Source organism: Solanum dulcamara, chromosome 5 (genome assembly GCF_947179165.1).
Source record: "Solanum dulcamara chromosome 5, daSolDulc1.2, whole genome shotgun sequence".
In the NCBI taxonomy this organism is placed as follows: domain Eukaryota; kingdom Viridiplantae; phylum Streptophyta; class Magnoliopsida; order Solanales; family Solanaceae; genus Solanum; species Solanum dulcamara.
Window position 1 is genome coordinate 51,288,787 of NC_077241.1, and position 25,991 is coordinate 51,314,777.

The following is a 25,991-nucleotide window of genomic DNA, read 5'->3' on the forward strand; positions in this document are numbered from 1 at the left end:
CTCCACATTATTATCTCTTCTTTTGAGAGAGGCTTGGTAAAGTTTCACAAAATGATCGGGCGTACGATATTCACGTGTCTAATGACCCTTCATACTACACCGGTGGCAAATATTGGATTTACCTCTGGAAGGATTATTTTGACGAACTTAATTGTTCTCATATTTATTTTCATCATGATGACGATAATTGTTTCGTCCTCTACCACGTCCTCGCCCACGTCCACGACTACGGCCACGGCCGCGATAATTATTTTATCTTGATTCAAACTGATTATACGTTGCTACAACATTCGCTTCAGGAAATGGAGCAGACCCAGTGGAACGGGCTTCATGATTTTTCATCAGCAAAGTATTATTTTGCTCAGCCACAAGTAGACATGTTATTAATTCAGAATACTTCTTAAATTCTTCTTCACGATATTGTTGTTGTAACAACACATTTGAAGCGTGAAAAGTGGAAAAAGTTTTCTCAAGTAAGTCATTATCAGTGATAGAATCTCCACATAATTTTAACATGGAATTTACCTTGTGGATAACAGAATTATACTCTGTCACAGTTTTAAAATCTTGAAATCGAAGGTGTATCCAATCATATCGGGCTTTTGATAACACCGTAAGTTTTAGGTGGTGATACCGATCCTTCAAATTAGTCCATAATTCAAGAGGGTCTTTAACAGTTAAATATTCAGTTTTTAATTCTTCATGAATATGATGACGAGAAAAAAATCATGGCCTTTGCTTTATCTTGGATTGATGCATTATTATCTTGTTTAATAGTATCACCAAGACCTTTAACGTTAAGGTGAATTTCAGCATCAAGGATCCATGATAAATAATTTTTTTCAGAAATGTCAAATGCCACAAATTTAAGTTTTGATAAAACTGAGATAGAAATTAATTTAGAAATAATAAAGACAACTAAAAATAAAAAAAAATCAATAGATATACCTGATATAAGAGTTAATATATCTAAAAAAAAATAGAACTTCGTACTGATAACGTGTTATAAAAAATACTAGTTTAATAATAAAAGGAGAAACAATAACAAAAAAATTAATAAAAAGAGAATTTCTTTTTCTTTTGAATCTGTGTTCGTATGTATAATTTTTATGCCAAGAGTAGCATATATATAGAGAGAGGAATTGTAACATGATAAGAACAAGAAGTCTAAGTGAACAACTTGCCCGCTTTTAAGTGGCCCCACTAGGAAAAGGAACATCCACTTCCAACACAAAAGTTAATATTTGAAGTTGTTGAAATAATGTGTCAATTTGATACACATTTTTATTTGAAAAAGAAAAATCATCTCTTTGGAACGTAATATATGGACAAACGAAAAGAATGATGTCAGAATGTTTAAGTTTTCATGCAATAAGAAGGTTTTGGACTTGGGCGATGCTCTTTCCTAGCCACGTCTCAAAGGCTTTTGTCCAAAGTTGTCAAATATTATCATTTATTTATAGTCAAAAAATGTTTTAACATATCATGGTCCACAGTTACTGAAAAGCTTCTAACATAACCAAAAGAGAAGATACAATGGGTGTTGCATTTCTGCTCTGCAATACATGAAAAAACTGGAAAATACAATAGTACAAAGCCGACAGGCAGATGAACAAACTGTTGCCCATATATTTGAAAAAGGAACCACAGTATAATTGGTCCCAGAAGTCATATTTCCCATTAATTAAATTTCATCTGACCAGAAATTGCCACAAGAGAAAGCATTTGATTGCCAACCTGGGCAATGGATGAAATCAAGCAGCCTAAGTTTCTATTGCACAAACATTACATTTCCTACAACAGTTTCCATGCCTACAAATCAACCAAGTTTCTCAAGCATTACTGTACACTTATATCATGGTGCCGCCAAATGTAGAGGAAACCCACTTTGAATGCTGATGAAGGGGTGAACAACCTGATCAAATACAACAGGTGTATGCTACCACCACCTTTGCTAGTTCTTTTATCAATATAAAGCTGGCGATATCATGGAGATATTGCATAACCGGTTGACGTTATCATCTCTGTATCTATTTCTCCACCTGTTCCCTTTGTTGAAGGATAGTCCTTAGAATTGCCTGCAGACGTATTACTTAGACTAGTAGAATAAGAAGTTCGATATTCAAACCATATACAAGGTCATAACACTTACTGAATATGGAATCAATTGACGGCCGCCTAGGTGATGTGTCCCTCGTAGGATCTGGGAAAAAATGAAATAAGAATGAAATGACTCTCCGCACTTACAAGTTGACAAAGATAGAACAAACATTTTCCATTACATAAAGCAAATAGAAACGTGACAGGCTGACAGCTACTACTTATTAGTTCAAGGTAACAGAGATGAGGTTCAAAATAGCAGAAGTTTTCCGTGCTGTCTTTCGAAGTTCTATTTGTTTCTTATTTTTGGATAAAGTTCCATTTGATGTTAAACAAGAAGGTACATAGTCTAATGCCTGGTTTTCCTTCTGAAATAGTTTAAACATTCATTCTGGTTCTTTATATTATAATTTCCATAAACTTCTTGCAGGTTAGCATCACTAGTTTATAATTGTTTAGCGCCAGACCAAGAATTATTACACAGAAATTTAAGATTCACAACTATTCTCTCCACTTCCTGCAAAATATATAAAACCATGTGCAACTGAGAAAATGCATGCTTAAAATATCAGAGAGCTTGGGAAAGGAAGCAAAGTAGTCGTACCGAAAAGTCCAAACTCAGCCTAGAAGCCCGATAAACAAACGGATAGCTTTACAACACTATCATCATGAATAGTAACAATAACAATAATAAGTATTACTAATATCAATCTTGTGAACTCTGAACTTGTTTCATTTTGAGACAAGAACTTGCAGAGAATCCCTCCAAAGTTAGGGGAAACCTACAGTGCTTCTTTGGAACGTGCAGTTACAGTAGTTCCAGGGAGATTTCTAGATAGGTGTTAGAGGTCCACTTTAAGGAAAGATAAGCGCACACAAATATCTAACTAAAGTATAATTACACAGTTGTAGAAGGCCTTAAAAGGGGCACAAATGACTCACCAGAAGAATTGCGTAGAGCCTTGACAGCATCAAAGTTTTTGTACGTATAGCCCACAAAACTTAAATCTTTGGGAGTTAAAGACATCTATAAACATGAAACCTGAAGTTAGATAACTAACTTAGAATTCTGAGGCTGCAAACACATAGTAGGATCTTATTTTGCATCAAATATTATACTTGAAATGTGGATAATATTCTCATAGGTTAGGTAGAAGAATATCAGGATGGGACTATTGCGAGAAATTTATAGATGTACCACAAATCATGCAGGCTGCAGCACAAACACTACAAAAAACTTTATGATCCTTTTCAGAATCTTGCACAGTTGTGCTCAAACCCACGTTTCTAAAACTTCCGCATAAACACTTTTATAACCATGTCATACACATGTCCAGTCAGGTAGGTTTTATCCAGAAGTACGTATACAATAATGTGGTGTCAATTGGATCTAAGGCTATATATCTGTTACTAAAACCGAAAAAGATATAGAAAATATATCAAAAATCTACAAGCCTCTGCAGTATATATAAATATAAGAAATACTTAATGGATGTGATGAGGAAAATGGGATTTAGCGAATGATGGATTGGGCAAATAAAGTTTTGCATAAGCACTGTCAAATTTTCAGTACTGATAAATGGTACGCTTGCTGGTTTTTTCTTTTCCCAGAGAGGATTAAGGTAAGGAGATCCTCTCTCTCCTTTCCGTTTCCTCATAGCCATGGAAGGACAGGATGGTATGGTGAAAAGAGCACAGGAAAAATAATTGGATCAGGGGGTTCAAAGTTAACACGAGCTGACTGTAGTATGGTAATTTCACAATTCAGTATGCTGATGATTCTCTTGTATTTTGTGAAGTTGACAGAGAACAGTTGATGATGATGAGGGTGATTTTCATTCTGTATGAAAATATCTCAGGCTTACATAAGCTGGAATAAGAGCTATGTTTATCCAGTTAATGATGTAAATGATATCCTAAGTTTGGCTAATATTTTGGGCAGAAAAGTTGGGGAACTGCCAACTGTATGCTTGGGGATGCCTTTGGGAACAAGGAGCAAATCAATAGGATATGGAATGGAGTCATACAAAAATGTGAGAAGAAACTAGCTAATTGGAAGTTCCAGTACCCTTCATTGGGGTGCAGGCTTATTCTAATCAACTCAGTTCTGGATGCAATGCCAACATACATGATGTCTCTATTCCCTATTCCAGTGAATGTTGGCTGTTGCCGAGGGAATTGATTCTTTTAAGAAGAAATTTTTTATGGGAAGGAAATTGTGAAAAGAAAAAACTTCACCTTGTGAAATGGGATTCACTGGTAATCAGCAAGAAGGATGGGGGGTTTGGGGAAAAAAACATAAAGGTACAGAACCAAAGCTTGATGATGAAATGGCTATGGAGGTTTGCTTCAATTGAACATTCACTGTGGAAGGAGGTGATTAGAGAGAAATACGGGATGGAAGAACATTGGACCATCAACATGGTAAGTGAGCCTTCCTTATGGAGTCAGTCTGTGCAGGTTCATAAGTTATCTTTGGCCAGAATTCAGTACCAAAACCGCTCTTAGAATTGGTAATGGTATAAAGATTTATTTTTGGAATGACAATTGGTTGGGAAGTGGTGGTAAATCTCTTCCTGATATTCACGGGATCAATCAACAAGAAGAAGCTACAGTTGGGAGAGGTATGGAGTCCTCAAGGATGGAACCTTACCTTCAGAAGATTCCTTTTTGATTGGGAGATGGACAGAATGGTTGAATTATATAAAATGCTGGAGCAGTTCACTGGAACTGCAGATTATGAGTATCAGTTGATATGGCAAGGACACAAAAATGGGAACTTCTCTGTTGGTTCAGCTTATAAGAAATTCAACACATCTAATTATGTTTTGGAGAGTTGGCCATGGAAAATGATATGGAAGGTTAAAATTCCATACGAAGTTGCATGTTTTACTTGATTACTGGCCAGAGGAGCAGTTCTTACACAGGACAATCTTTGCCAGGGGAGAATATCCCCTGTACTCTAGATGTTACATATGTGGAGGGGAGGCAGAGATAATTTTTCATCTTTTTCTACATTGTAAGGGAACTTCACAGCTATGGAGGATATTTTTAAACTTAAGGGGTATACAATGGGTAATACCAAGAAGTATCTCATAATTTCTCAATTGCTGGAACAGTGAAGGCCACACAACTGGCAAAAAAGAGAGATGGAGGATTGTTCCAGCTTGCATTTGGTGGACAATCTGGGAAAGAAATCAAAGATGTTTTGCAGAGAAGACTAGCAACACCCAGAAGTTGAAAACGAAGTGTCTAGGTCTTTTTTTTTTATTTTTGGTGTAAAAGGATAAGCTTAGAAGACCATGGTTCAATTTTCGATGTTCTATATTCCTTGTAAAGAAGATATAGGATGGCAGTGATTTTTTGCATGACATTTTTTGTAATTATGGGGGACTCACACAGCTTTGAAGTGGGAGGTCCAACTTTATATCTATATATACAAATATGTTACCTTCTCAAAAAAGAAAAAAAGCATGCATATTTAGAGAGGTATTGATTTGCAATATCCAACATAGCTTGCATTTATATTTTGGACTAGAGTGGATGAAAACAGATTTAAGTAGTTTTTTTGTTTGAATGGAACCAAAACACAACTCCACAGTATGTTCTAAGTAAACCCGATTAAACTTCCGTCTTTTGCTTATTGCTGCAGAATTTCAGGCAAGTGGCAGTAATAAGGATGCACACACTTTATCAGTTCATAGGCCATAAAATACTGTCATATGCAAAAAGTACTGAAATACAGACAGAAAAGAACCAGTGGTTACAAACCTTCCGAGAAGGTCCTGAACCAGATCTTGCTGAAGTTGGAGTATCCATCTATGAAAAGTCCAGAAGGAATGAACACAGTTACTTACAAGGAGAAACAGACTACATTTGAACTAGATGACATAGGTGACAGACAATAGATCCACCAAATCTAGTTTCAGAAGGCTAACATGTGAATCAAGCATATTCTTGCGAATAATTAAATGAAAAAATGAGGACTGCTCGTTTGAAATCACAAAGCAAAATCCTCAGCATGAATTGTCTTTAAAAGAAGCCAGAACTAAAGACCATGCACAATATTGTGTGTGACTAAGTTTGACTAGAAGATGAAATTAAGGAAAAACAGAGATTAAGGAAAAAGCTTGACTTACCAAATACAAGTGTAACAGTAAAGATAAAATTTAGATCTCAACTTAAAGTTGGCTAGTTGAGAAAATACCCTACTCATGGAGTAATAGAAAGCGACCGCTTTTAGAAAGTGAGATTACGAGGCAGGATTCAAATTGAATTGTAAGAAACTCTTACCAGTTTCTTGTCTTAACTTATTTGTGAAAAGAGAAAGGAAGAGAGAACTCTTTTGAAAATGGTCATTAGGGGACATATCACAGATTGCAGCATCTAAAGATTCAACTTGAAAAATGAGGCGATTCACACACTTCAACAGTGTACAAAAGCAAACAGAGATCCTGGATTGAGTCTGAATGTTGCCCATCAACAAAATTTTGTACAGGCTTGGCCCAAGAAAAAATGAAGCAAGCCTGGAAAAACAGCATTTCATTTCCTTTTTATAGGTTGCTTATCTAAGCATACATGTCAAACAGTACATATTATTGCAAGCTTTTGCAATGTCAGTGTGAGAAATATAGGAGAAAAATATTATTGAATTGTGTCTCTATATTATTACACAGAGACCATATTTATAGGCACTACAATACAATCCTTTACCAAGTAGGATACTATTTACTATTTCTATTCCTATCAATATTCTTATTTCTATTCCTACTCTAAGCAGGATTGTATACACCTATTTCTATTCTAACACCCCCTCAAGCTAGTGCATACACGTCATATGTCCCTAACTTGTTACAAATGTAATTAATAGAAGACCGATGAGGGGCTTGGTGAGATATCTGCAACTTGATCACTCGACTTCACAAAATTGACAGTCAGTCTCAATCAGCTTAGTCTTCTCATGAAATACTGTATTTGATGCATAATGCCAGTTAATCTCAATGTGCTTGATCTTCTCATGAGATGCTGGATTTTGGGGCATAATGTCAATAAAACACCGAGTGATAAATTCTTGAATTGACAGTATTGAACTTCCCAAACCAAGTTTGAGAAGACTATTTCAGACCATAAAATGACTTACACAATCGATATAAAAGGCTACCAGACTCCCCCTAAGCAACACAATTAGGTGGTTGCTTCATATAGACTTCTTTCTAGAGATCACAGTGGAGAAAAACATTCTTAATGTCCAACTGATTACAAAGCCAGTGTAGAACGACAACTATAGATAGAAAAAGGCGGACATATGCTATTTTAGCCACAAAAGAGAAAATATCATTGTAATCTAGCCCAAATATACGAGTATACCTTCTGTTTTATTTTTTGGCAAAAGTAATCATAAAACTGGCCGAAACATGCTCATTCACCGGATTATTAGATTTGATGCCTGAAAGTAGTCACAATCTGAGAAATAAAATTATATGGATAGGGTCGGAATGATGGCATGACCCTATTGAGAAAGAGAATGATGTGGGTAGGGTCGAAATGATGGCGCGACCCTACTAAAAAATAGAAATTATATAGGTAGGGTCGAAATGATGGCACGACCCTACACAAATAAGAAAGTAGTCACCGAAAAGATGGCACGATGCTACGCAAATCGGATATGAAAATGTAGTCACCGAATAGATGGCATTGTGCTACACAAATCGGATATGAGAAAGTAGTCACCGAAAAGATGGCACAGTGCTACACAAATAAGATATGAAAAAATAATCACCAGAATGATGCACGGTGCTACACAAATCAAATATGAAAAAGTAGTCTAGAAAAATGCATGGTACTACGCAAATTAAATATAAAAAAGTATTCACCGAAAAGATGCACGGTGCTACGCAAATTAGATATGAGAAAATAGTTACCGGAAAGATACACGGTGACCCTGACTTTTGCTAACCTAATCATTTCCCAAACAGGCGACATATATGGATAATAGCCGCCCGCCAGCAGCGGAAGCTCTTTAATTCTCTACCAAGATCGTAGAAGCTCTGATACCATATGAGAAATATAGGACAAAAATACTATTGAATTGTGTCTCTACATTATTACACAAAGACCATATTTATAGACACTACAATACAATCCTTTACCAAATAGGATACTATTTACTATTTCTATTCCTATCAATATTCCTATTTCTATTCCTACTCTAAGTAGGATTGTATATACCTATTTCTATTCTAACAATCAATTTCTTGAAGAGCATTATTTCACTAAAAATAGTAAAAGGCTCATGATGGTTATCTTATACATAATGCAGTGAGCTCCTGAACTGTGCTCTTCATTTACACTGGGGGGTGAATGGACAATATTCAAGGTAGTTGATGAGTTGTGACATTCAAACTATAGAACGTGGCAATCAGATGAATTTTGATTGAAAAACTGGCCTATAAGGATGTTAAAAGAACAAAGAGGCAGATAATACGTAGAATGTGAATGTGCCTGTTTCTTGGTAAAATGAAGAAATTACAAGAATGTAGGAGGCAGATTGATTCCGGGAATTATTCTTGGTAGCAAATAACCTTTGTTTCTGACACATTTTTGTATATAATTATTCTTGGAGAATTCTGGAAATCTTTTATCTGGAACCAAGACTAATTCTTTAGCATCAATCTCTCTTATTGCTTTCCTAACTCCTTTATTTCTGCATAATATGTGCATGCACATGCAGACATATCTAATACATATACACATATATTAATATATCTACACATTTTCTTTTCTAAACCTAATGAATACACACATTTATCTTTTCCCCCGTCTCTTGGACGGGTTTAAACCTAAGTTTACTCCATGCTCATAGCTATCGAGTTCGAACTTCAGCAACTCGTCGACAACTTCCAAGACCTCTATATTCAACCCAAAATGAATACACAATTGAGGAATACATGCTGTTGAATGCAAGAATAACCATCACGGGATTTGTTTTATTTGTTTGAGAAAGAATAGTGCTTCAAGAGGCTGCCATGTGCAAATGCCTACCATGTGACTTGTATCTTCTAAAGGGCAACATACAAACAGTATAAAACTGTTAGATGAGTAGGTCCATACGCTTCACATGGTTTCAGTGGAAGCAGAGATCCTTATTCGAGTTTCACCATAACCCACCAACAAAATATTTTAACGTACTTGACCCAAGAAAAAGAATCAAACTCACATGTGAGAGGGTGTGCTGAAGATCTAAAAACAAATAATAGAAATCTACCCTCTCTACTACTTCACCTTTCAGATGAGGCATTTCTCACAGTTCACCAATATTCTAAGCAGATAGTGAAAAGAAGACACGTGTCGCCTTCCATTTTGTAAGTAAATGCAGATGGTGGGACAGTAATGTATAAATAAAATAAGGAAAATATCATAGGTGTTACAAATAGACATTAACTGTGCATTAGATATTTAAAAGGATCAAAAGGGTGTATTGTTACTGGTTATGAAAGTTTGTCACTGGTTATGAAAGTCATTGACTTTCTCCAATAAACAAAAAAAGACTCATTCAGTTTCATGAAATACCTCATCATACTTCATAAAATTCTGGGTGTCCAGCTCTCCATTAACTTCTGGTTTGAAGGCTGCTTCCATTTCATACAGCTTATCCCATACAATATCCTTGAACCAAGGATGAGCCTGATAAACCACTTCAAATAAATTTAACACAAGAAACATGAAGGTTCTAGTGAAACTGATTGGATGAATGATTCAAATAGTACCTTTATTTGGTTTGAACCTCCAGTCCCCAGTCTATGCTCAACATCACATAGTAACCTGCAAATAAGATCCTTTGCCTCATGTGAGAGTTTGGTATCTTCAGGAAATCTTAGGTGATTTCTCCAGTGAACTATCTGGCAATCACACACATGGAGTTAGAATCTGATAGATTTGGAAGTAGCAGGAGAACCTGAAAAGAAGGTTTGCTTCACAAGAAGCCAACCAGTACATTGTAGTTGGTCTATACTGAGATGGGTGTCACTAATGCACCACATTCTCATAGTGAACATTGATTGTAGCACTGGCAAGCATATCACCATGAATGCAATACACCTGCTGAGACTTGTAGTGCAAAAGGTGAAGACTTGGAACCAATTGACCAAACGACACAGACTAATCTAAGTGGTTAAGCATCACGTGAAAAGGTCTCAGACATCAGCTGTCCAAGCAATCAGTTCTCAGGCATCAGCAAAGAAAGGTCGTTCATACTCGGACGATATTACATACAAAGCATTCTACCTCTTTGTATGTGGACATTTTACAACAAGTTCTTAGCATCAAACTTTTCTACCATTCTCTTCATTTTTACAGTGAAAGAAGCAGGGCACTTTCTGTTATCTCAGCAGCAGTTGATATCCTTATCCTACAAAAATGGAAAGCATACTTGAAGTAAACAGAAAGTAAGGATGCTACCTTTCTGCAAGTAGTTATTGGATCATCGGCGTAGAATGGAGGGTAACCAATGAGCATTTCATACATAATTGCCCCAAGGGACCACCTGCATGTAGTAGTAGATAAGAGATGAGAAATACATAAAGCACAACATGGTTCATTTTCCTTTAGAAAATAACTAGATATTTTACAACGGGTTAGAAAACAAAAGCATTTTCCTGCAATCCTCATCAAACTTAAGTGAAAACATAGGACTGCAGAAATGGTCAAGCTATCAGTGAAGTAATCCCAAACTACAAATGTGTCTCATTCCACTAGAGGTTGATGTGCAGATGAGGCACTGGATCTTGTAGCATCAGATATATCATCCCCAGATGGTGAAGGCTTGAAGGGGGGGAGGTTAAGCACTTAATTTACAGTTTTATACTTGGTCATAAAAGGAGGCAGCAGGAACCCTTCACTGGTATATCCTACTCGTTTCTTCCCTAACCTTTCCATGGCCCATAATCAATAAACTCTTACACCCTTTACCTTCAAATTAATCTGTTTTCTCCCCCCAGGGTGAACTCTCTCAAGCCCTCTTCCACCTGCTCCAAAATCTTTCTTTTGTCCCCCATCCCACTCCTATTCCCATTACCTCATGCAGCATCCTCCCACGCTAACACTGATGTCCTCACTCCTCCCTACTTCTCCTTTGCCTTCCCAAGAAAGAAGAAGGCAGCCCAACTAAAAAACCCAGATAACCTTACACTGCTTTCTCAATATCCATAGGTATCTACTTTACTTTCTTTTCTGTTATCAGTGTTTATTTAACCATTCCATTCCTTGTCTAGTAGGTTCTTTTTTTGTTTTTTGTTTGCCACTAATTGGTATTGCTAGATTGAATTTAGTTAAGATGGAGATAGAGGTGACACAAATTTTTCCTGCCTCTACTTCATTTTATTATAGCCAAGGAGTTTAAGAAAAGAGATTTTTAACACAGGCTGAATATGACACACCAAAAGTACCCTTAGTATCTAATGGTAATAACATTCCATGTCAATTAGGATAAAATCAGAATGTTCAAACTAAAGAATTTCCAAATATAGAAATATGTTGATCTTTTCAGAGCAGACTGAACAGAAAAGAGTATCTTATACAATTAAACATAGAGAATATTGTTTTTAAATTATCATTATTAGTAAAAGGGGCCACCACATATGTTAGAAATCAAAACTAACCAAAAGAGAAGTATCCAAGGTAAATATTGGGAAGGAAATCCATTAATTAGTTCAATGATATATACCAACTTGAACAAGGTCTCGCTATTGACATTTAGATATTTGTCACATAGATTCATGCACAGCAGTGACATGAATGAGCAGAGAATCCAAGATCTCCTGGTTATTGTTTGCAAAAAAGCTAATTCTAATTTCGGAATAAACACTAACCAATCACATTCCATTCCATATCCTTTCTTCAATAGTACCTCAGGAGCAATATAGTCTGGTGTACCGACTGTAGAAAATGCCTTTTACATGATGAAGAAGACAAAGATTAGTTTTAAATACATACAGAATTCAATACTTGCTAAATAACACAGATCTAAATTTAGTGTCTACAAAAGTGAATATTAAGATTATATCACAGAGTTATTGTCATATTCACATATTGCAAAAAAGCATTCTTCCATTGACTGAAATGCAAGCCAATACAACTTCTCATTCCTACAATGATCTGGTTTTACATAAGAGCAAGTGTTTGGAACAAGATAAATTTGTTCAATTATAACACAACAAGATATTGTATCTTATTTAGACTTCTGCTGTTTTCAGATATCCTTTTCATTTATGTTGCGGGTTCCTATAAAGATGTTTCTTATACTATGGTTCGGGATGTATTATTGGTTCACCTAGCGGGTAGTGGCTTGTTGGGTTTCCTGTTGCGACACCTGAATTTTGTTTCCATGACACTATGTAAATCCTCACACAATACAGAGAAGAAACAACATATATCAGTAATATAACATACCAACTTCCTTCTGTTTATCTGCCAATGATGAAGTTTTTCGCGGGGACTTTTCCACTTATTTCCATCATTGGTATCTGGGAAGCTGCTATCTATATCCATAGGATCCTTTATATTCTCATCATCCATAGCTTCATTTTCTTTTAATGTGGATAACGTTTTACAATCAAGAGGCTTACAGAGACCAAAATCAGAGAGCTTCAAGTGACCATTTTTGTCCAAAAGAAGGTTGTCAGGTTTGATATCTCTGGAAAAAAATAATCGAAATTATAAACACCGAAACAGTCGCAACATCAAAGAACTATGCCTCAAGAAAGCTATTACATATTTGCATTCAATATTATGCACATAAATTTTCTTAAGTCTTAATCATTGCATAATAATAACTTTCACAAATCAGAAGCTCATGCAGACATACCTGTGAATGTAATTATGCTTGTGAATGGACTCTATAGCTAGGACACTCTGAGCTATATAAAATTTAGCTACACTTTCAGACAATGTGTCTTCTCTCATCAGCAGAGTCATCATGTCACCGCCAGGAAGATACTCCATAACAAGGTAAAGATATTCAGCATCTTGGAATGAGTAGTATAATTTTACAATACAATGGCTGGCCACTTCTGCCAATAAATTTCTTTCAGCTCTCACATGCTCCACCTGCAAAAATCAATTTTTCAACAGGGAATACACTTTAGAACACATTATGTAGAAGCGGATGTCACATGCAAACAGGATACAGACCCCACCCTCCCAACTTCCTATTAAATATAGAATGCATGAGCAGCTCCCCAGTACACCAACCACCAGTTTCAATCATTCATACAGCGGACTGTTAAAATACTTCAATATGACGCTCAATCATTTCATTTCATGCAGGGAATAATCGACCTTGGTATGTTACTTGGATCATTTCTGTTTCTTGAAGGAAATAAGGTTTTCTTTATTTAAGGAATCAATGCCAAAGCTACATGAGAAGGGGCTGCAGAAGAAGGTTAACTAGATTAAGTTTCAAAAGAAAAGCTGTCCAGTAAAATGAAGAGAAGGACCACAGTGACCGCTTTAAACATACAAATAAAATATAGCCCTAGAAAGCATGTCATGAAATTCTCTGGAGAATCCTGTAATACGCTAAGATAAAAAAGGAAAGAATGTTGAACAAGAGATCTGTAACTATTCTAGTGCTAAACTTATTTATTTCGATATCAGTTGTCTGGGCCAGCTAGCAAGCACCTCAATTATTGCAACAACCTATCCAGCCCAAAAGCACAGGTTGCCAAAGTAATCCAAACCACCAAAATTTACGCAAATGAGGTGTTCATCTAGCATCACAGATTCTATAGAGAAAGTGAATAAATAAAACGCCTAAATAGACGAACCTTGTTTCTCATATAAAGAAGAGAGAGGGTATAAGGAAACAATTGTGAATGGCCGAAAAATCTTTAGCTTTAAATGACAGAACCCAATGAGGGAAATTCTAATTCTGAAGTATTCCTAACTTCTATCCTGAATTCAAAATCTTGGTCAAAGTTGACGGGATAATGTAACTATGAAATGTACTGACTACTATATAATGACAGCCATTTCTGCCTAGCAAAAGATCATTGCAGAAATACTTAAAAGTATGGTTCCAAGAGATCACACACGATGCAGGATAGAAACTAGTTAGCTTATGCATTTTGGATTGCATGTCCGGAGATGAAACTTGAATCAGACAACAGTACTAAAACCTGACACTCCAGGATGTATTAAGAATCCTCTTTACTTGCTTTTACAAGTATTGGATGTTAAAGGGTTCAAGAGAACACTGCACGGGAGTTTCAATAACTATGTATCAGTCCCAAACTAGTTGAGGTCGGGCGATAATCAGTAATATAATTTGCTCTATTCTCATTCATATCACTCCAATATTAATAAGCAATTTGTCTTTTTAGTCAAAATACAGATTTTCCTAAAACTGGAATTTCTGAATCTCATACTTATCCCTTTCTAGACCTATTGTAAGTGTAACAACAACAACTAAGTCTTAATCTCAACTAGTTAGTACTGCCTATATTGATCCTTGCTCTCTTTTTTTAATCTATTCTTAGTTAAATCCACATACATTAATTCCTAGAGATTGTAGGTTAGATGGGAGTTTGTCCGAACAAAAAGTATTAGTACTAAAGTCTGCTCATAAATTTGGTCTTCTTAGCACATGCTTAACTCTTTGCATAATATAAAACCCCTCAAAGAAAATATAAGTGGTGCCGCTGAGTATAATATCTTTAAGGATGAAACGGGACAGTATCTGAATTAGCAGGTTCCTGCAGGATACCCCCAGGTGTAAAAGCTCTTAATATGTCTGAAAAGTGAATGATAAGATTCAGATACATAGGTTGAACTGTGTAAACCTAAGGGTGATTTTGGATATCAAATTCGCCACCCAATGAAATTTTTTGAGCACATGCTTAACTCTTTGCATAATATAAAACCCCTCAAAGAAAATATAAGTGGTGCCGCTGAGTATAATATCTTTAAGGATGAAACGGGACAGTATCTGAATTAGCAGGTTCCTGCAGGATACCCCCAGGTGTAAAAGCTCTTAATATGTCTGAAAAGTGAATGATAGGAGTCAGATACATTGGTTGAACTGTGTAAACCTAAGGGTGATTTTGGATATCAAATTCGCCACCCAATGAAATTTTTTGAGCATGGTAACAGTATATTAAAATCAGCACAAAAGCAGTCCTGCAGCCATATTTACAATTGAAAAGGCCACAATGGTATCATGTACTATATGTTAGAATAGGAATAGGTATATTAAATCCTACTTAGAATAGGAATAAAAATAGTAAATAGTATCCTACTTGGTAAAAGAATATATTGTAGTGTCTATAACTAGGATCTTGTGTAATAATATAGATACACAATTCAACAATATTCTTCTCCAATACTTCTCACATGGTATCAGAGCCTCTACGATCTTGGTAGAGAATCAAACTTCTGATATACACAGCCAACATTATAGTTCCAGCATATAAGTAGGTCACAAGTAGACTCTGGCAGGCTCCACCTGAGTCCAACTATATTGAGGAAAAGCTGTCAGAGCTGGTCTGTGACAGGACAATACAGAAATAGATGGCTATTGCTTTCTAATAGTGAGAACATCTGAAACATGATTGAAAATCTCTTTTTTCAGATATCCTTGAGTCAAACAAGCCTCTTTAGCCACTAACCAGTAGAAACAAGCCACCTTGAATGGGATCTTCATTTTCCATATATACTTTTATGGCCAAAAGGCTCCACGTTGTCTTGTATTTGTGAGGGAATTTGATATGCAGATTTGACTGAAGTAAGCATCCTTACCTCTGTTCCACTGCATCTTATCTTTAGTGTTACTAAATCTTGAAAAAGCTTCAAAGTCTTGAAAAATTCAGCAATTTCGTCAATTTCCCAGTAATTTAAGCTTCTTTTAAAAGATGAGATTCCAGCTCCATAAACCTAGTTTTGCTTCAGGCAGGTTCACAATGTTGAAAATACCAGAATTAGGGTTTTCCAGTTTGCCAAATGAACAATTCTCTAGTCTCTGTTACCTTGCCAGATGAAGTTCCTCCTCGGGCAGTCAATTATTCTCCCATCATAGTAGAGGAAATAACAACATAATATAGATAGGAAGTGCATCAAGAGCACTATTCAAACACCCCACCACCACCCTAACCCCAACCCCAGCAAAAAAAAAAACAATGAGACAGATGAATCTTCCATTCTGCCAATGATACCCTTTTAACACCTCTTCCCCAATTTCCTGATATTCGTTTTTTGAGCCAAGAGATGGTCCGAAGTAGTAGATGGTGGGAAATGAACCACCTCACAAGCTGAATTAACTGCTAAGATCTTTAATATCTATTAGATTTTTTTCATTCTTGTTAATAGCTCCCTAGAAGGTTCTTTCCCTTTTGAAAAAGTTTAAGAGAAGGTGATTCACGATCACCTTTCTTGTTCATTATTATCTCTATAAAGGGCTTAATATCATATTGAAGGTGGCAAGTGGAATGGTGGAAAGGTTGGATTGAAGGGTTTAAAGTGACAAACATAGAAGGCTGTCATTTCATTTATGTAGATGACTCTTTGGTATTCTATAACTAAGGCACATGAAGCTGATTTGGCCACTTCTAAAGCTGTGTCAGGACTACATGTAAATTGGAGGAGAGCATGTTTTCCCCAGTTAATGAAGTTTCTAATATCCAATTGTCAACTTTCTCCCCAAGTCTATATCCCTTAAGAACCCTAACTAGAAAGTCCCGATTAGGGTTCTTAAGCTGTTTCAGGACTACATGTAAATTGGAGGAGAGCATATTTTCCCCTGTTAATGAAATTCTAATATCCAATTGTCAACTTTCTCCCCAAGTCTATATTCCTTAAGAACCCTAATTAGAAAGTCCCAATTAGCATGGTCATATGCCTTTCCAATATCAAGACTTGTCCTCTAATCCTGATCCACACAATCATTGGCAATCAAAGCAACATCCATAATCTGACGAATCTTCATAAAAGCTATTTGATGTCCATCCACAAGTTAATTCACCACTCTCTTAAGCCTCTGAGTCAATAACTTAGAAATGATCTTGTATAAGTTGCAAATCAAACTGATTGATCTGAAATCCCTCAATTCCTTAGCATCATTCTTTTTTGGGATCAAGGCCACATAGGACAGAATAAAACTCCTCTCAAAGAAATCCTCTCTGTAAAAACTCTATAATGACTTCATGATATCCCATTCACAATATCCCAGCATTTGTGTTCCCACAAAATACCCATCTAGATCAGGAGCTTTATCTGCATCATACATTTTGACTCTCCAATACTTCCTGCTCATCAAACTCTCCTTGTATCCATTCTATTCCTCTTCTATGAAGCTTGGACAGCCCAATATATTGAAATCATGCCTCCAATTTTAAGTCGGAGTATACAATGTCTGATAAAAGGATACAATCTCCCTCTTTATCCCCTCTGGATCACTTTTTATTTCAGACTGAATCTCCAGACTATCAATATGGTTAAATCTTCTATGGTGACCACCATTGCCTGAGTAGTTGTTTGAACATTGGAAATATGACATAAGAGATTTTTCTGGATAGTTGTGCCTGAGTGTGTGTGTGTGTGTGTATTTATATATATAGTCCGTAACTTATCAAATCCAAAGATTCTGGCATCCACCCATTGGAAATTAAATTTACACATTTGGAATCTTCAGAAAAAATTCTATAGACGACTAGTTCGACAAATAAACTTTTTTAATAATGTTCTAGAGAATCATAGTTGAAGAAAAAGTCTTACTTACCATATAATAATTGTTATCTAATTTATATGACTAATTAATTGAAAGTATTTATTGTATACTAGCAGCTAAACAAAGAAGAAAAATAAAACCTATCTTCCTCGGAAAGCAGCATTCTCAGACAGCAAACCAAGAGCATGTTTGGATGGGCTTATAGCTTATGGCTTATAAGCCAAAAGCCATAAGTTTTAGGAGTTCTAACTTGTGACTTTTGGCTTATTTTGGGTATTTTGGCTTAAAAACAAGTGCTTAAAAGCACTTTTTTATCTTACCCAAATACTATAGAAGAGCTTTAAAGTTATTTTGGCTTAAAAGCACCTAAAATAAGCCAATCCAAACAAGCTCTAAGTGATACCTGTAATGAGAAGTCAGTGCATCAAAATAATTTTCAGATTTTGTTCCATTTTATCTTATTGGAGTGCTGTACCATTGAATGTTAAGGTCAGCACAATTAAATACAAGATCCCTCTGCAAATGTTCATTCCTCCAAGGGTCATCTTCCCAAGAGAAAGGAAAAAGATAAATAACGAGCAAGGAAAAGAAAATAGAGCTGAAATATACAACTAATGGCCATACAAAAGATAAATAAGTAAGAGCAACAGGATATGTGCTGCATTAGGCTAAACAGCTTGGCAGTATATCACCATCACCAGTGGTATGTCAATGTGTACAGGCAGCCAATTTCCAATTCTGAGGTGTCTTAGCATCATAATTACATACTCAACCAGAGAGCAGAAGCAACATTGCTAAAACTTCACGTATAATGATGACTAAGTAGAGAAATAATAAAGGCAGCATTGCTCTTCTCACCTGTCCTCTGATGAGCATTTCAGATTTCTTTAACTTCTTCATGGCATAAATGTTACCAGATTTCTTCTCCCTGCATAATCTTACCTGCAGAGCACACGCATCCACATATTAGAATCAGGAATCTGTAAAAAGATAAGTTCAATAGCAGCACAATCCATGTACACGGAAGAAGAAGATATTGGTGAAGATAGTAATTTTGATTGTTTTTAATATTTTTTGAGAAGGTAACATTTTGTATATATTTATCAAAACAGCACTTCGATTGTGCTGAAACCATATTTACAAGTGAAGAAGAAGAAAACTGCGCCGGAGCCATTAACAAAACACTATGGTGTCTATCATTGAAGCAATATCTTCTATGTATCTCTGGTTAGACCAAAAACATAAAAGTCTAAAGCAATTCAACATAATCCTGTGAACTGTACTGCTAAGGTCTTCAAAACATCTGGAATTTCTCTCTTTCCAGATTGTCCACCAAATGCAAGTAGGGAACATCCTCCATCTATCTCTGTGTGTCAATCCTACACCTGCTTCTTCCCAGTTGAGCAAGACCCCAGTAATCTTCCTTGGCATTGTCCAAACAAAACCTCTGAGGCTAGTCATTTCGATTTTCTCCCCAAGGATATTTGAATACCGACTCCAACTTCAACCATGGAAGCAAAAAATGAGCACTAATGCTGACATAGATATCGAATCAGACAGAGAAGAAGATACTCAAGGTCCCAAGAGGTGCAAAGACGTTATAGTCCCCACTCGCCCCTAAAATAAAAAATAGTTCTTTATGGGACATGAGGTGCAACTTCATTCATTGAAAGCTTTGTTCTTGTGTAGTCATGGTCTCAGGCAGAGCTAGCAATTATAGTCCTGTCTATAAAATAGAATAGATAGTTTCTTCTGGCACAGGAAGTGCAAGTTTATTCACTGAAAGCTTCATTCTTATGTAGTCTATTTTGGTAGAACTTGTCTTTTAGAAAAGATAACCGATTTTGGAAATTCCTGCAACCATTGTTCAGGTTAGACTTTAGACTGATTGTGTCCGTATGTTGTGATTTGACAATTAATGTGGTAGGCGTTTATAAAATGGACCTTGGGCCTAAATCCCAAAAGTTAACTCATGAAATGAGGGTTCTCCAACATAATATAAGGAGACAACAAGACATACCCTCAGGGGCCAGTTGGTTGGAGGGATTGAAAAAAAGAGAAAATGTCCAGATCGTCTAGTACTAATCCTCAAGATTTGAGTGTCATTTCAAATACTTGCATACCAGGAGAAGAGTCTAAGAGCCCGTTTGGATTGGCTTTAGAAAAATGACTTTTAAGTCGAAAAGAAAAAAGTAGGGGGGACCAACCTTTTAACTTTTGACTTCTTTTTGTAAATTTTACCTTATTTTAAGAACTTTTCTGATTTGCCAAACACTTCCGAAAGTTAAAAAATAACTTAAAAGTTGGTTTAGTGAGCACTCAAAATAGCATGTACTTTCTACTCCTCCATAAATTTTATTGGACGAGATTTGACAGAGCATGGAATTTAAAATAATTATTGACTTTTGTGTAGTGTCAATTGAGATGGAAAAATAACATTGTACTGGCTGAAAAGTTTGTTTATAGAGAAGAAACCATTCTAGATTAAATTAAAACATCAAATGAATTTGAATTTTCCTTAAACTGATGTACCGAAAGGGATAATTTGTGGAAATTGCAATTTTATGAATAGAAATGTCAGCCTTTTGGAATTTACCAAAATATAAAGTGTCATATAGATGGTAGGAATAGATTACTTTTTTCTATTATCAGTTTCTCTATATCCAAGCATTTGTATGAATATAATGCAAATACAGTAGAAACGGAAACAGAAAATTATGCAAGGAAATCATCTACTTGCAACGTGAACAAACAAAACTCAGACCTTAAAGGGATAATACTGACCTCACCATAGGCTCCTCTGCCAATAATTGTTAGAAGTTCAAAATCATCCACACATATTTTGTGCCTCTTCAGTCTCATAAACTCTGTCTCCTTTTGCTCTAGATCTTTGATCAGATGCATTTGCTCTTCTTTAGGCACATCTGAAGATGCTAACTTTCTTTCTAGAATCCAACGCCTATTTTTAAACAATATTGGAACAAATATGAGACAAGGATGATATTTAGAGAAGTGTAACTTAGTTATACTCTCAAGCTATTACGGGTTAAAATAGTGATGTACACATTCTAAAATAGGAAGGATTATCAAGATTATAGGTCCTACAGGAAATTAACATATATAGTGATAGTTATTGATTGTATGTGCACGTGTGTGTGTGAGAGAGAGAGAGAGAGGGAGAGATAGTAAATTATAATATACTAACAAATATTATGCCTGTACACATAGCATGCTTCTTTTACTTTCTCTTTCCTTTTTTGTGGTTGGGGGGGGGGGGATAAGTGGCACACTAAGATGCTAGTCTTAGTGAAATATAGTCAAAGAAATGTCTAAATTCACAAGTGAACTCTAGAAAAGATCAACTTTGATGTTTTGCTTAAAAGTTTAAATTGCTACTTATTTTTTCCTGATGAAATGACGTCATGTAGAAAAATCCTTGCATACAAGATGTAACAACAACATCCTTGCATACAAGAATGTAACAAAAGCAAATAACATTGTAGGAAACATGATTTTCTACAAATAGTACCCAGTCATTTATAAAAGGCATCTCATACGTGCTCCTTATGTATACTACCATATAAGTACGATACCTCAAAACAAAATGTTGATCGTATCCTTCGGAAATTACATTAAAGTACATTCCATTTAGATAAAACTGTAGTTACTCTTAACAAGCCCTCATTTTATGATTTATACTGTAATAAATTTCTGGATTTTACTACACAACTTCCATACCCATGGGACAAGAAAGCATAAAACTGCTCAGCCTGATCTCCCTAATTGAGTGCCAATTTGGCATTTGCAATTTTTCCACTCTGACCTAGTCAATCTGAACCTTTAAAACTCTGATCATCCATAAACAACCAGCTTAAAAGTAGGGATTTCAATATAAAATTTCACTGCTTTCCAAAGACGTCAAAGTCAAATGCTCATCCTGGATACCAATAATGTGATCATCATAGAGTAAGCAGCTTAAGAGTGGATTTCAAGTGATACATTTAGACATAATACAACACCATCAATTACACCACCACCACCACCCCAGAGGTCCAAGTTTGATCAGCTATATGACTCTTCAATATTCATTCCTCTTCAATTGGACCAGTTTCATTCCACTACTCACAATGTAGCCAAATTGAAATAGTATACTCGTAATGCATCATCAGCTCTGTGTCATGTCACCACTGAAATGGCCCAACTATGTACTGCAATTATAATTCCTTGTTCAAGTAGCAGATCCAATTTCGGTGTAACTAAAATTAGCCAAATTATTCCAAATAAGAAAGAATCATGAAACCAACACAGCTCCATAACACACTTACCTAATTCCAGCTATGGACACATAAGAAGCCAATGCTACCAACAGATCTTGAAAGCAAAAACAAAAGAAATAAACATAGGATATCTAAGCAGTCCAATTTACCTTTCAATGAATTTGTTCCCCATCTAAATTTGGGGATTGGACAGGTTAACAACAACGACATACCCAGTAAAATCCCACAAGTGGAGTCTGGGAGGATTGGACAGGTTACACCATTCTTTTTTAAAAAAATGGGGAACTTGGAAATTGGACAGGTTACACTAATATGGGCTCACCATATGATTTTGTTATTATAAGGTAGATTTCAGAGATGGCATCAAGAAGATGTCGGAAAGTTGCAAAATAAAGATTGTCAACTCTAATACAGTTAAGCACTTAAGCTAATACTGAGGAGCTGAAAAAAATCCAAAAGATTATCAATATTAGTTATAGAGGTCAAGTTGCACCAGCCAAATAGAAAAGTAAACATTTCGCTTTCAAGGAGTGATTTGGAATTGAGATTCCATCAAAATATATATGGTCTCTTTCTATCCATATACACCAAAAAATACTTTTGAGGCCCCATTAACCAGATTTACTCCTTAGCTCTATCAACTTCCATACACTCCAGCTCTCATAGGAATCCTAGATGTTGAGTGACATAACCCAACTGAGTCCAAAAATAAAACATACCCAAGATCTCTATTGTACACTGGGGAGTAGGTGGTTAACACTTTTTGAACGAATTGACACATATAGCACCTATTTACCAGCTGAATGTTCCTTTTGCTAAGGTTGCCTTGTGTGGAATATGCTTTATTTCAGTTTGTCCAGCTGAAACATATTACTTTTGTCGGCAACTTTGTTCTCCATATTAATTTCCGAGACTATGATCAATCGTAGCCATTGTTAGAGCACTGATGTGCATACCTTCCCTTGACTGATTATGAATCATTGCTTGAGGCTTGAGCTTCCCTATTTTAATCTGTCTACGTCCTGAGAGTTAACTATGTGTATTTCCAGTTTAGCCAGCAGGTTCCGTAGATTTTTTGTCTCCCAATTGTATACATTTCTCCTTAAAATCGCGTTCCATATGTTGCCCTCTCTGTTTGCATTATGGTTGAGTCTGGATCACTTGCTATCTAAAAGAGGCTTGGATACTCATCTTTTATAGCAGTGTTGCCTAGCCATTTCGCTTTTCAAAAAATAATGTGTGTTCCATTACCTACTTTGCTAATGAACTTCCAAATATCAGTACCATAAGGGCTTCTAGTGAGCATAGAAGGGTCGTTTGGTAGTTGATTAAAATTATGCAAGTATTAATTATGTCATCTTTTACCCTGCATAAGATAATACACCAATTCCCTAATAACTTATATATGTATTAGTTATGCGGGTTTCTAAATTGCAAACCAAACATCGTATTAATTTTATACATGAATAACTTATATCCTAACTAGCTACCAAACGTTGTATAACTTATACAGAAATTAATACATGAATAAGTAGCTTCTTTACTAGCTACCAAACAACACCTTAGTGTACCAATGATTTTGCTCTTCATATTTGTGTTTGACAGTTTGACTTCTTCTTCCCACATATCTGATTCCTCTAAGTTGTATCTCCACAACCTTTCATCAATAAACACTCGTTGTGGGCTGCTAGATATTTTATACCCAACCTGTCTTGTAGTTTTGGTTGAATAACTTTGGATCACTTTGAAATTATAACCCAGACCGTTACCTTCCCACAGAAAGGATCTTTCAATTCTAGCAAGCTGCTTTTATACCTTGATTGGAATAAGGAAATGAGGCATAAAATAAATAGGGATGCTGTCTAAAAAGCTTCTAATGAGTGTATATTTTCCACCAATAGAGAGATAAAAATTTTCTAGGAAGCCAACCTTTTTTCATATTTCTCTCACCCCATTCCAGGTCTCAGAGGATTTAAATCTAGACCAGAGTAAACCCCAAATAAGTTATGGTGAATGTACCTATACTGCAACAAATAATTTCTGTGAACTCCTCTAATTAGGGGCTTCATTGACTGATAAATAATGCTTTTGAGCATGTTGATATGTACCCCTGACATAGCTTCAAAGATGAGCAATGTAAGCTTGAGATGGATGCTTTGGACCTTTCTGCACCACAAAAAAATAGTGTATCATCTGCATACAACAAGTGTGATACTGAAACTGAATTCCCAAATTGCTGACCATTTTGAAGCTTTCAATCTGCTGTAAATGCTTGGCTTTCTCTAGCATTTTGCCAAGATACTCCATTTCCGGAATGAAAAGAAAGGGGAAAAGGGGGTTTCGCTGCCTGAAACCACCTTTTTACGGGGAGAAAAGCCAACAGGACCCCCAATTAATCAAAGCTGAGTACTTCACTATTATAGTATTAGTGATTTATCTACCTTTCACTAAATCCCATTTTCTTTAGAATTGGGAGAACTTAAGATCAATTAAGTTGGTCAAAGGCCTTTTCTATGTCAAGTTTTGAAAAAAGACCAGATTCACAACTTTTTTTGCTTCCGGTCCAGGACCTCATTGGCTACTAAAGTTGCATCAGTAGTCTGTAATCTGCCTGGACTCGATGAAAGCATTTTGATGACTGGCTCGCCATATGATTTACACAGTAGTAGATTTCAATTGGATCATATCACTTAATATATTTCAATTGGATCATATCACACACCACCCATACTCATGGGTCACAAGGCAAAAAAATTGTTCAGCCTGATCTCTTTAACTGATTTCCCAATCTGACCTTTGTGATTTTGCCACTTTGCCAGGTGTTCCTCTAAGCATATAAAAGAACTAGTCAAGCTGAACCTTAAAATCTGGGATCAGGCTTAAAAGTAGGGTCTTTAACATACAGATCTCACTGCTTTCCAAAAAAGTCAAAGAACAAATACTTATCCTAGAGCATGATAAGGTGACCATCATAGAGTAAGCATCTTAACTCAAGAATTCATGATGGCAAGCGATACATTCAGACATAGTACTACAACAGCTGTGTTTCCATCTGAAACTAGTGTGGGCTCGGCTTTATGAATCTTCAATATCCATTCTGTTGCAATTGGGCCAGTTTCATTCCAATACCGATAATGCAACAAAATCAGAAAAGGATACTTGTGATTAATGCACCAACCCTATGATGCCAAAATGGGCCCCTCCTTATCACAAAACTATTCCCGTAGTTCAATCAGCTGATCCAACTGAGTATAACTAAAGTAAGTCAAATTGTTCCAAACAAGAAAAAAAATCATGAATCCCAAAAATCCCGCAACTCTTTTTAGCTACTTCCAGCTATGAATACATAAAAAGCTAATGCTAACAACAGATCGTTGAAATTTTTTTTAAAAAAAAAACAGAAATAAACAAGGCCATCAAACTAATTTGACCCTACATAAAAAATAAACAAGAAATGTTATTTTTTTCCTTTTTAAAAAAATGAAATTACCTCTCTTTGCGTTCTTGGATACTCTTCATCTGGGTCTTGTAGTGATTCTCAATAAATTGCTTAGCAGCAGCAACTTTCTCCATTGTCAAGCTTGAACCAAGCACTTCCTCTTCGCACTGTCCTCCTTCCATTGTTTTCCTCTCTTTTGTGTAAAACCAGAACAACCCCCTTCTTCTTCTTCTTCTCTCTACTTCTTTCTCTCTCTATATGTATATGTATGTATAAGTTGAAAAATAGAGTGAAACCTGAAAACTACAGTTAGGTTGGGCTTGGGAGTACTGTTTGCCTCATCAGCACTGAGACCAGAAGTATTCGCTGGCAATTCCTTGCGTCTTGTTTGGACGATCCGTATAACTTTGTGTAATTTCTATATTGAATCCAATGCTTTTTTTTTTGTGTGTTTGTGTGA

The 25,991-nt window shown here is 35.9% G+C and overlaps 1 protein-coding gene across 3 annotated transcripts; it reads right to left on the reverse strand.

The window, feature by feature from the left end:
• Positions 1-1,529: 1,529 nt before the first annotated feature.
• Positions 1,530-25,991, reverse strand: LOC129889211 (uncharacterized). Of its 3 annotated transcripts, XM_055964412.1 has the most exons (13): positions 25,583-25,986; positions 20,600-20,774; positions 18,674-18,757; positions 12,962-13,203; positions 12,547-12,790; positions 11,967-12,046; positions 10,558-10,642; positions 9,867-9,998; positions 9,670-9,783; positions 5,872-5,919; positions 3,043-3,127; positions 2,153-2,203; positions 1,530-2,078 (listed from the first exon to the last, which is right to left on the reverse strand). In XM_055964412.1, the coding sequence occupies exons 1-13, from the start codon at positions 25,711-25,713 to the stop codon at positions 1,987-1,989; spliced, it is 1,563 nt and encodes a 520-aa protein (XP_055820387.1). In that variant the 5' UTR covers positions 25,714-25,986; the 3' UTR covers positions 1,530-1,986. The 3 variants fall into 3 exon arrangements, with proteins under 3 accessions (XP_055820387.1, XP_055820388.1, XP_055820389.1); XM_055964413.1 differs by lacking the exon at positions 5,872-5,919 and having other exon boundaries at positions 25,583-25,987; XM_055964414.1 differs by lacking the exons at positions 1,530-2,078; positions 2,153-2,203; positions 3,043-3,127; positions 5,872-5,919 and adding an exon at positions 5,934-6,626 and having other exon boundaries at positions 25,583-25,991.